This window comes from Anarrhichthys ocellatus, unplaced genomic scaffold (genome assembly GCF_004355925.1).
Source record: "Anarrhichthys ocellatus isolate YVR2014 unplaced genomic scaffold, GSC_Weel_1.0 scaffold22, whole genome shotgun sequence".
Classification (NCBI taxonomy): Eukaryota; Metazoa; Chordata; class Actinopteri; order Perciformes; family Anarhichadidae; genus Anarrhichthys; species Anarrhichthys ocellatus.
In genome coordinates, this window is record NW_022280052.1 from 4,160,687 (window position 1) to 4,173,277 (window position 12,591).

The 12,591-nt window shown below is 38.8% G+C and overlaps 1 protein-coding gene across 2 annotated transcripts in view; it reads left to right on the plus strand.

Moving 5' to 3' along the window:
* The window catches only part of il12rb1 (interleukin 12 receptor subunit beta 1), a 13,740-nt gene extending 1,491 nt beyond the window's left edge, over positions 1 to 12,249 (plus strand). For both annotated transcript variants that reach the window (XM_031859810.1, XM_031859812.1), the window contains exons 2-15: positions 557 to 680; positions 2,392 to 2,543; positions 2,634 to 2,776; positions 2,859 to 2,898; positions 3,402 to 3,521; positions 3,880 to 3,956; positions 6,548 to 6,776; positions 6,863 to 7,000; positions 7,355 to 7,456; positions 8,737 to 8,880; positions 9,100 to 9,255; positions 9,349 to 9,418; positions 9,733 to 9,808; positions 10,877 to 12,249. In XM_031859810.1, the coding sequence (XP_031715670.1) occupies positions 557 to 680; positions 2,392 to 2,543; positions 2,634 to 2,776; positions 2,859 to 2,898; positions 3,402 to 3,521; positions 3,880 to 3,956; positions 6,548 to 6,776; positions 6,863 to 7,000; positions 7,355 to 7,456; positions 8,737 to 8,880; positions 9,100 to 9,255; positions 9,349 to 9,418; positions 9,733 to 9,808; positions 10,877 to 11,167 (1,862 nt within the window). In that variant the 3' untranslated portion in view covers positions 11,168 to 12,249. The remainder of the gene's footprint in view (positions 1 to 556; positions 681 to 2,391; positions 2,544 to 2,633; positions 2,777 to 2,858; positions 2,899 to 3,401; positions 3,522 to 3,879; positions 3,957 to 6,547; positions 6,777 to 6,862; positions 7,001 to 7,354; positions 7,457 to 8,736; positions 8,881 to 9,099; positions 9,256 to 9,348; positions 9,419 to 9,732; positions 9,809 to 10,876) is intronic.
* Positions 12,250 to 12,591: the final 342 nt, after the last annotated feature.

The window sequence follows — 12,591 nt, forward strand, 5'->3', positions numbered from 1 at the left end:
GGTGGGGGCGTTGACAGAGACGTGCGGGGGGGGGGGGGTCTTATACTTCATAAAACGGTTTGAGTGTCATGAATGACCCCCAGTTGTTGTGTCTTATCTGCTGTTAGTCTATCCAGCCACGTAGTACATTGAGAACCCAACCAATTGGCCGACTTGGGGGTCCTGAGAGCAGTTTTTGGAAGAATTCTATCAGTTAAAATGTTCAGGTTAAAGATATTTTGTCATCATTCTAATCGTCACATTTCAGTTTTTATCATTTGTCGTCCACAACAGGACCAAACGCCAAACCTCTAACACTTAAATATGCTTTACTGGCATTTGTATAACAAACAAAGACAATACAAGTGTGACAAAGAAAATATTGCCAAAGTATAAGTAATAATCAGATCCCATTTTAAAAACAGTTCTTTAAAATGTATAAATAAAATAAGAAAACTGAAGCCTTCATATTTCTGCTTTGTGTTTGATGCTGAAAAAAGTCTCTTAATTTCTAGACTCTGTAAGATAAATGTTAAAAATGTATAAACGAGATCATTTGAAATGTGTCACTCCTAAGGGTCAGCATGTGAGGCTCCTTCCAGTCCCGAGTGCTTCAGAAGAACCGCTGACAACTTTTTTTACATTTGTGAATGGAGCATGAATACGACTGAGAGAAATGTGACATTTTGGATTTACTTTAAGTGAGTATTGTTCTGTGTTTGAGCAGCAATATTTTAAAATGGTGACATCTACTCAAACAACAACTTATCCATGGTGATTTTGTGTCTGCGTATGGATGTAACAAATATTACACATAGTTAAAAAAACATCACACCTCTCCGACAAGAGATGCTTATCTTATCTTAGATTAGCGTAAGTATACTGGAAACGGGGAAAATAGCTGGCTTGGCTCTATTAAAAGGTAACAAAATCTGCAACAAACTACGGATTAAACTACCAAGGTGCACTCAGTAGAGTGCAGATCTCCGGCAGGTGTGTCTGCAACTTCAATTGAATGAACAACATTCCAACCCACAATTGGCCTGTAAGGCGTCGTACACGTTTGAATTCAAAATCCAGCGGCGATGAATGCAGACAATTGGCTCAATGTTGTTAATATGTCGTGTATAAAACACGTCATACAATATTCCAAAAACAAAATTAACCTCACTAAGATGTCTGCCTGCTTAGCAGCAGCTGAGTTGCATCGAGGTACATTAGTTATGTGTACTGGTAGTCCCGTATGCTTTTAGCGGTTAACCGAACACACCGAACAAAGCGATAAAAGTCAGCCACGGAACAGTGGCTGAGAGGTACGCAGCAGTGTGTGTGCTGGTAGTTATGTTAGCTGTTAGTGAGTGAGGAGTCAGCAGGCAGTCAATGACTACGTTGACATTCACACATACGGATATGACAATATTCCAAATTTGATGAGGTTCATGTAACATCATATTCCGTTTGGATATTGTGAATTCGGCCTTATTCCAAAATGGGCATTTTCAATTGAGACATGCGGGATATGCCGATATTATTCTGGTTTTGGGAGCATTTTCAATATGTTTCTCAATGGGGTTTTTTACAGCACTTTGTGTTCGCACAGTCAAACAAGTCCGCCAGCGGTGGATAACTTTAAAAAAAAAAATGTTGAAGCATATGCACGGCTGCATGGAAACGGGAATATTAGTTGAATATCAATTTTCATTAGCCATGTAAACGGCTCTTTAGGAATATTGTCTTTTTCGGAATAAACAACGAATATTTGGTGCATTTAAACGTAGTCAGTGGTTCTATAAAAAAAAGCTGTAAACGGTGTTTTGAGAAAGTGTGAGTCAGAACAACCACAAGTGGTACATTATTGTGCAGTTTGCTGCTGCAGAATGCGAGATTAGCTGTGGACACCGAGGTGCACACTCACTCACTCACGGACGCACCCACACACTCATACGGCCGCAGCTTGATCTGAAAGTTAAAAAAAATAAAATAAAAATAGGTCATCATGTAATCTTCCAAAATAACACACATACTGCTTTTTCTCAAGTACTTAGGAGTCAATGAAATATTTAAAAAAGGGGAAAAAGGATATGCTGAGGCAGAAAATACTTTCCCGACAATAAGCCTCGAGAGGATTTAGAATTTAAGTGATTAAGCAACTGAACACTACTACATGATTCATGGCGGAGATAACAGATGAGATATCACATTAATTTGTGCGCTTTAGAGATGCTGGTAGGTGGATTTTGTTACCTTTGGACAAAGCCAGGGTGCTTTTAACAATCTTAAAGCAACTTAAGGGAAACAAATGGGCAAAATTGAATGTAAAGGGGTTAACATACGTCTTTAGTCTAATGCTGAGGACATGTGTTCCTGCCATTCTCAATGCACTCAAAGCTAGCTCTAAATGTTTACTTGCAGTAAAACAAAGTACGAGACCTTGGAGAAGACGTATGGCATCATTGACGAATTGCTCCCGATCAAAACTCGTGCTTATCACGTTTGGGTGGAAGCTCGAGCAGGAAACTCGAGCTGCATGTCGACCAAGAGGTCTGTGGTATTCCGTGACACAGGTACTGCTCCTCTTATTTAAAAACACATACAAGTGGGAGAAAGTATATGTCGTAAATAAATGTAATAAATATTTTTATTTTCCTCAACAGTTAAGTATGAAGCACCACAAAATATGTCCATGTCCTGGATTAAAAACAACCTCAACTTGACATGGATAGCTGCAGAGATGTATCCAGCTTTAGCCGAGATCCGATTCAGACGCAACGAACACCCCACAGAATCATGGGGAAAAGTGAGGCAGATGTTCTTACCAAATGTAATGTATCTGAAGTTTTGACATATCTGACATATTTAACCTTTTATCCATATTGCAGCTACAGAGAACAACAAATACCACCAGTAAACCTTCAATGTGTGAGTAGTCTCTTTTTGGAATTCAAGTCTTTTGAATGAAGTTTATTCACCCTTGTTTTATATTGGTTCTTGTGGATCTAAAGCTGAGGTACACTGAAGGAGCATACCAGTGGTTTTAGCACTCTACTGTAAATTCTCATTCAGTATTTACTTTAATGACGTCTGATGAAGTTTTTAGACATGTTAGTTCTGCTAATTCTCAGACAGGGTAAAACACAGAAGTGTCTGTATAGGCCGGTGAAACTGCAGTGCCCCAGTTCATTGTAATGAACCAGTCCAACAATTAAGTTCACTGATCTGTTTTAAATAGTTTTTAGACAACAATGGAGCACTATGCCACAGAAGAATAAGATGTAATCTATCAGACTTTGGAAATAGTTGTTAACCGGTTTAATTAATTGTTGGCTTTGGTCTTTTCATGGGATTTGTTGACAATAGGAAAAACTTAACAATAAATATAGGAGAAAATAACAAAAAAAGTTTTTTTCTTTTTATTCAAACAGATATTATTGTTGGTAATCTGTTGAAGGATTCAGTTTACCAGGTTCAAATCAGACATCGGTCCACTCAGGCCCTCAAACCACTGTGGAGCGACTGGTCTCCAGTTGTGACTGTTCCTGCAGGTAAAGTCATAGATTTTATAGTTTATTCATAAGCACTTTGGACTTTAAATCCAGTGTCCCAAAAGTATTTGTGGCTTTACAAATCACAAACTATAACCTGTAGTGTTTGGTATAATACACACAGGATATCTTAAATCCAAACTCAAATATGATATATATATATACATATATACTGAATATAAATATGAGTCCTAACCACTCGCATCCTGTCTTTCCTACTTTTAAGAGTTGTTAACATCTGAACAGATGCAACTTTAAGATTTATTCACTTTTGTTTTTTGCTGTAGGCTCAAACTATATTATAGTATTACCCAACATACAGTAAACAGCTCAATGATGTCTTGTGTTTTTACTACAGCGCTTGAGCAAAAACCTGAAGTCACCATTACGACAAGGATTTTAGGTGGGACTCGAAAGGTAACGCTAACGTGGAAGGTAAGACAGTGACGGGAAAACTACACCAAAATGTTCACACACTTCCTCCCATATTGTTCAATAATGTGGTCCCAAATAGGACAATAGAGTTTTTGTATTACAGTCTCTACTGCATGTATAACTGTAAATTTCTGACGTTCAAAATGTTCAGTTAAACTTTTTATACTGCAGAGAAAAATGTGCCATGAAACATTTAACATTTTACTGCAGAGAACTGAATTGCATTTGTGATTAATGAGCAATACAAATGAGTAATGTATGTTTCTGTTAAACAGGCAGTTGGCCAAAGGAAGACAAAATTTACTTTGTTAAAAAAATTCAAAGAAAGTGAGAGTAACATAATTCATAGTGTTTATATGTGACATATTCACACAAGTTTTAAACAGAATTACATCATGAGCATGAAACATTTTACTTATTTTCCCAAACATTGTAATGGTACCTGCTGGTTTATCACAGCAGAAATAACAATTACCCCTTTAATACAGTGCTACTAGGGCTACTACAATCAAATTCACAAACAAATTCTACTAATAACAATAACAATAATGAGGATGATATAACTTTAAAAAGTCACACTACTAATACATTGTCTTAACAATTTGTTTCACCTTAAAGTGTGTCATGAAATCCTAAAACAAGGAAATAAAAACAAGTTGCAAGTTGAGCGTGAAATATATGTTTTACAATATCTTCAAGTTCAGCCAATTAAGTACCCAGTATGAACATTTGTACTTTAATTCAGCCAATCTTTTTAGAAACATTTAACCGTAATGGAAAGCATACCTTGGCAGAATTTACAAATATGAAGATGTTGCATCGCTGACTCACAGTATTTTTTAAAAATAACACTGATTGACACAACTCACAAAAAAAAAAAACCTTTAATACTAACCTTTAACCTCCCTAGTTCAAGTGAAATGAAACCTGGTTCATAAACCTCACTTTTTGCTCCAACCATTCTGCTTTGGGACCAACAGTGTGTGTTATAACGGTGTTTCTACCGCTTTGTGTTTCCTTCTTGGACTGTAGCACTCAGTTTGCTGTTGTTGGGAATAACATAGCCTCAAAAAGGGGGCACCAATATGTTTGGGTTATCAGCATCTAAGAAACTAAATTCTTGACATCAATAGAATTATTAATGTCAGTAACAATTATTAATGATTATTAATAATAACGGTGCACCACCCTGCGAACAGGGACCAATAACCAAACGATAAAACTAAGTCTCATAATTAGTGTTCACTCACAATGTCAGCAGTCTGAGTACTATCACACATTCAGAGTGAAAGTGAAGGTTTAAGTTCGAGCACAGACCACATATACAGCTATTATCACAATACACATGCACAAAGTAATCACAGACAGCTGCTCTTTAAAATATAACAGTTTATTACGTTCTAATACTAATGATTTAGTCAACTAACATCTAAACTAACAACAACTATACATTTATGAGCACGCTATCTAAAATCAACAGGCGATTGAAAAGAGGGGGGGGTGTAGGGGGAGGAGCGAGGGAACAGCTCAGCGACGTAGTTGGGACGTGGTGACGTCTCTCATGCGCGAGACACAAAATGGCGGATAGCCCACAAAATGGCGGATAGCCAACAGAAGACCCGGCGTCTATACGTGCCGGTAGCCGTTTAGCACGTAGCTACATTAGCTCAAAGCTATATGTGTGTGTGGATTAGTAAAAGAGAAGGGAAAGGAACAAAACAAAATGAAATAAAACAAGAGAATAAGATCCTCTGCGCCGCGCTGGAGTTCGGTAAACTGTTCTCCCAGCCAGAGGAGCAAGAACCGGGCTCTTTGTCACAGACGCGGTTCCGACCTCTGACCTGAGACGCAGTCCCCGACCTCACTGCGGCTATCTCGACACGAATCACAGTAGCATGGAATACACGCTGACTTCTACACAACACTAGCAATTTCAGGGATCGTCAGTGTCGGTGATCATAAAGCATGTACCACGTCATAAAAATGAACAGTACTTTAAGCACACAAACAAGATAAAATAAACACAAATGAACTCTCTCTAACTCTGCCCAGAATCTATTTCGCCTTACGGTATGATTCAATCGTGTTGATTGAGAGGGGTTCTTCTGAGCTTCGGTGGGCTGCGGGCCGCGGGCGGTGTTGTCTCGGTAGGAGAGAATCGCTGTCGTCTGGGTCAGGGATTTTCGCGTCCTTAAGGCCGGAGCAGACGAGGCTTGGTGGAGCGTGGAGAGTGGAAGTTCTCTCTCTCTCTCTCTCTCTCTCTCTTTCTGAAGGAGTCTTGCTTCTTCACTTCTGCAGGAATGAAAGGGTTCGCTTCGTGGATACGAACAAAGATAAAATAGACAGTTTGTTGAATTCGGCCAGCGAATATAAACTGTGAGACCTAGGATTTGATTAAAAAGAAGAACAACGTTGCATGTGTGCCTCCTGCTAATGTGAATTTCTTCAGAGCTGGGGGTTTGGTGCTCAAACTACAATCAGGATTTAACCTTTGCTTGCACAAGGGAAGGCCTGACTCTCTTTGTTCCACAGCACATGTCGAAGCCATATAGTCAGATCCCAACAACGTGTTTGTCTCTTCCGCTGTTCAGCCGATGCCACATGCAGCTGCAGTCACAGGAGTGAGTTACTTCCTGAATGACACACAGTCCTCTCACGGATGTCCTTGCAAGAAAAAAGGACATCGCATCAACACGAGTGAACACACTACTACTGTCTCGTTATCTGCCGTCAACATCACTGTAATCGCCACAAACTCAGCGGGGGATTCTCCACCAGCAATCATTCAAGTACCGGCTGAACCTGCTGCAGATTTAAAAAGTAGGCCAAAGTGTGTGTGCGTGTGTGTCAAATATCCTGTGCATTTATCCTTCTGTCAACCTAAAAGGCTATTGTTCCCCCGGCAGTTTGTGACAAGACGTTGCTGGATGAAAAATTAAATAGATCTTGCCTTGAGTTGTACGAGCTTCAAGATGGAGATTCAAGGCCAGACAATGTGATCACCTTAACGGCAAAGACGAAAAAGAAGAAGCAGATAAAAATGAGTATGTTTTATCTAAAGTGCTTTTAATCACACAGCTTCATCACATTGGCTCTACAGATGGCAATGGAGAAGAAGACGAAACAAAAAACTAGCCAGGATGAAAGCGTTGTCAAATCCTACGCATAGTGGATTCAACAAATCAGTACAAAAGATGCTAGTATACAATATACAGTACACCAAAGCTAATCGTTGGCCTAATTTAGCACCACATTTCATTGATTGTTTTCCAACATTAGCTTAACATTACTTTTACTGTTATTTTCTTTGTTGTACCGCCATGGTGAAGATGTTGTGACACATTTACATCAAAAATATTTTCTGTGCAAGACAAACTATGAATCTGTTTCTGTTTCAGACATAAAAGACTATGTCCGCTACCTTTACTTTGAACACAGATGTGAAGGCGGTTGGAATCCAAAGACAGTTAAAATGTGCATCTTTTATCAAAAAGAGGGAGGTAAGTGTCTTTATTCCAATACACTAAGACGCACAGGGGCGCCACAATTATCAGACACTAAACTTAGTCTGCTAGCTGGATGTGCTGCAACAAGTACTACAAGTGAAACAACAGAACACATTGATGGTTGCTCCATCCCTTTGGTCCAGACGGGAATATCTCAACAACTAGCTGAATTGTCATGAAATATTGTACAGACATTCGTGATACCCAGAAGACATTTTCTTAATGACTTTGGTGATGATGTGACTTTTCCTCTAGCGCCACCAGCAGGTTGACATTTGTGGGTTTTTGTTTGAACTGCTGGTCGGATTACCGTGTGATTTAGTTCAAACATTCACGTCTTTCTTGGGATGAATACTAATAACTTTCGTGATCGCTTAACTTTCCATCTAGAGTCATCATCAGGCCAACTTAGTAATTCGTCGAAGCATTTGGTTTGTGACCCAATGACATTTCCATCACCTGTACAATGATTTAGGTGCTAATTTGCAAATGTTCTAACATGCTAAACTTATATGGTGAACATGGTAAACATTCAGCTCCTTCTCACTGCCAGAGTGTCAAATACCGTCAGTGTGTCACATACAAAGTGTGTGATACCACAAGGCACCTTTTAGCGACACAGGGCTATCAAGTAACAATTTAAATCACTGCCATTATTAGACGCTCAGGGAAAATGTCCCAGCAGTGTTATGACTTAGTATAGACTGAAAAAAAAACCTGATTCTAAAAACAAAGGACTTTCAACCAGGAGGCTGGTGTTTGAAACCAGCGTTCATGTCCCAAACATGTTGAGTTCATTTGAAGTTAAATTTATTTTGTTTTCTATTTGCGTTTTCCGTACTAAACAAGTGTTTTTGTTTGAATTTACAGTGTTAACCACGTGTTTACTGCGACCGTGCGCAGGGCTACCCAGTGCGTTAGAAACTGAAACCAAAGGGTTTGACAAAGCGTTGGCATGTAACGAGTTTGGATGAGAACATGTTGAAACATTGCTAACCGTTAGCATTGTCATTGAAGTCTTGTTCTACCCAGCTAACATTAAACATTAATATATTTTGTGTACACGTGTATTTATACTGTAGGAGATGCACCAATACCACTGTTCTGTATTGGCCTTTAATGAGATCTTATTTAATTTCCAATTTAAAATGTGCACTTGTCATCCCTCATGATTGGGACCTTTCTTCTATACGTATATGTAGGTACTTTATCTGACTGAGAATGAGAAACATACTGTGGTTGTTTTGAATCTACTTTTTTCTTTCTCTCTTCAGTTCCACTCAGAGAACCTCAGGACTTTATTGCTTCTAGTGATACACACACTGCTGACTTGTCTTGGAAAGGGATTCCCTCTGTGGACCAGAGAGGTTTCCTCACACACTACATCCTCAAAGTCAGCTCACAGGATGAGCTGAAAGGTGTGAAGTCACTTTATTTTACTCATCTGTAACGTTTTGCAAAGGCAAAAGTTTTGTAGAGCTGAATGAAAGAAAACGAATGTATGATTATATATATATAACTGCAATGGCACAATATTTCACCAACTTTTGAATGTGTGAGACAATTAAACCTTCTTTGAACATGTATGATGACAGCACTATGCAAATTTAAGTTTTTCCAACGTCTCATTTTGTCAGAGTGCCGTAACATATCAGCCTCTCTGCTAAAGTACCGTCTGGAAAACTTGACACCGGGAACGAAATACAACATCAGCCTAGTTGGAGTTACACGTGTGGGAGAAGGACCTGAAGCCACAGTAAACATCATCACATTCCCTGAGAAGCCTGTGAATGGTATCGTAAATCCGCTTTGTAGGAAAGTTGAATACGAGACAATAGTGCAGTTTTTCTACATGTGGTTGTGAACAAATATTTCCTTTTTATTAGTGTGGTGGAGTCTGGGCTTGCTGTTTCTGTTCTTTTTCCTCACAATAATGTGCACCTGCATCTTGAAGAGGTAGGTGACCCCTACTGTAAATATTCTACAGTTTAAGATTAAAGTATTGATAAACCAAACAAAGTATGCATGAGGAAAGCTAAGTCACTAATGCTGTGGTGAAGTACTCGTGTTCTGGCTATCTTTAAAAGCTATGTACAACTGTTTCTGTGATCATTGTATCTTTCAAAGTATTCTGATTGTTTAACTTGGTGAACATTAGGGCAGTCTATGTGCTGCTTTTATTCAATGCCTGCTCAGTTTTACTGAATAAATGCCATACATGGCAGCTTTCAGGAATTTGGTTTATTTGAGTTTGTTTTATCTACACTTAGAATCCAAAACAAGATCTTCCCTCCAGTGCCAACACCCGTTATTCCAGATTTAATCCCGTATCAACCAGAGAGTCAGGTAAGAGACTGATATTTACAAGGGATTTTCAGCAGTTAAACATGTGCAGTTTTTGCTCTTTATAAAACCCCGACAGCTGATCTTTAGACATTTTGTGCACTGTAAAAGTTGTCTGAAGAGTCACAGGTGCCTGTGGGAAACTGTTGGGGTTTAACCTTATAAATAATGACCTGCACTCTCATTTTGAGGAAGAGTACAAATCTTTTCTTTGACGTCAACCACAGCTTGTCAGTTCACCCTGAAATCTAATTTAAAAAACTATTTTTCCAGAAATCATGACCTGGTGATTCATGATAATCCACAGATCTTGTTATGAACAGTTTCATATACATGAATGTATTTTGAGGCACTTTGAGCCCCACAAGCCAAGTGCCATCTAGTCCCATTATATTGGACAGCTCTACGGCCGATATCTCCAAAACTTGCAAACAAACAGTGTTTATAAAGATTGTGTTCGACCATGTCTTACTATTCTGTGCCATAAAGCAATCGCCGACCTGGTGGCTCAAAGTTGTAAAATGTAGTTGTCATGAAGAGTGGAGCCAGTGGACCCAAACACAAGAGACTACAGGCAACAGAACCAGTTTTAATTCAAGGGTCAGAGCAGGCAAGACACAACGAAACATCTCATAAACAAAATCAAGGATGGAAAGAAAAAACTGAACAGAAAACCAAAGTTATTTGACGAGAGAATGAAGTGCAGAGATGGGCGGAGAAGCCCAGATGAGGTGATTAGGCTGGCAAGCACTAACGATACTGATTCAGAGCAGGTGTGTAGATGGGCAAAGGCGCTAAAACCAAAACGCAGAAAACAATCAGTCCGATAGCATCTGAACACAGTGTGTTTGGTGTGGAGACATTTTTTTTTTCCAGGGAAGTAGATTAAATGGAGGAAAGTCCTTCTGTTTTTGTTTTACTTTGAGTAAAGATTTTTATACAACATGTGACAATCAAACAGGACAGCAAGCTAAGGATTTAATAGAACAGTGCTGTTTATCCTCTATGCATATGATAGTGAAGTCTGGAATCTTGAATCTTACTGTTTTGCACTAATGTGACCCACAACAGGAGTTTCTGGAGGGAAAGGAGGAGGTGCACAAGCTGACGCTGCACCAGCATCCAGAGGACAAGTCTGTCCCTGAGGACGCAGAGGAGACCATCATGAGAGAGTGGGATGAAGGCACTGACGAGGACCTGGACGACAGGGTTGATTCAAGGATGTCAGAAGGAACCAGTGATGAGGCACTGAGGAGCTCCAGAGAAGGAGAAATTACTGATCTCGAACAAGTGGACAACAAGATCGCCATGCTGATATACAGGAATGGTTTGGTCTTCGATGCGAAGACGGACTCGCCTTAAAATAGATTTAAATAAGGGTTCAACTGCCTCACAGCACACAATCTTGTTACAACTATCTCATTTTTTTAACATGTCTTTTTCTTTTTTTTATAATGTTGGATGAAAGGAGACTTGTAGAATAATTTACTTCAGAGGAAAATATTTGTTTAATGTTCATGTAAGTTGAATTTTGCCAGTGAATTTTCTTTACCTAAGCATGCCAGTATATGAAAGCAGGAGGGTTTATCGCTCACAGTGTTGTCAATAAACCTTTTTCTAACTGTTGATTTTAGAATGTTATTTGTTTTTTTTCTTATTTAGGTCTTAGACAAAATGTTGACATGAAATTTTATTCAGACATTTATGGTCCCTAGAGGATGAATCCCAAGGACTTTAATCGTTTTCTTTTCACAACCAGAAGGTCGAAGTTTGACTTGCACTGTGGAGTATTTTGATATTCATGAATTGGCACAACATTTTGTACAGACATTCATGGCTCCCAGACGATGAATCCAAATAACTTTGGTCCTTTGACTTTAATGTAGTGTCACCAACAGCTAAACACTTTGGATTGTGAGTGAATTATCTCAACTATTTGGTTGAAAAATAAAAAATGTAAAACTTTTTTAAATTAATTTATGGTCCTCGGAGGAAGAAACCTGTGGACTTTGGTGATTCCTAAAAATGCCATCATCAGGTCAAAATGTCTATTTGTCCAACACTGCTCATGACCAAACAGCTTCAAAACTAATGACCATCAGCTCAGCTGCACTTGCACTGGCATGTTTGCAAATGTTCACATTCATTTCTCATGCAGTAACTGGAATTATGTAAGGATTTATTATTTAAGCCAAGGACTGGATTTTAAATCAAAGAGCAGAAGTACATGAACTGAACAATACTCTAATGGCAACATAGCAGTGTCTCAAACTTTTTAACAGTTTTTGACCACCTTTAGTTCACAATGACTGCAAACATCACACAACTTTTAAAATCTTTTTTTTAAACGATAAACATGACAGCCTCACAGAGCTACAGTCACTGTAGACTCTTGCTCTTGTTAGCAGCTTGCAGCTAGATCAAACGTAATGAAAGTCAATAGAATAGAGTAAAATTACAGTTAGCTTTTCTTTTTACAACAGTAGCAATGTTCAAAAAAATGATCAGTTATCCTGTTAAGAGTCTAATGCATTGTTGGTCAGTGTAACAATGAAACCTACAACTGCAAATAAAAGGAAAAAATCTTATACCTGCTTCCTGTACTGTTAGGTTGTGGCCTGCTTGGGGAGAACGTCACTCTGTTGTTTAGTTATGACAGTCAAAATTATATCTCTCACCACATCGAGATTAAAATCATCTGTCCTGACCACAGACAGCGCGATAACATCTGATAAATGTGAAGTGTTGTGAAGAAAATACTGTGAGCCGATACCACAGTGTGTGTA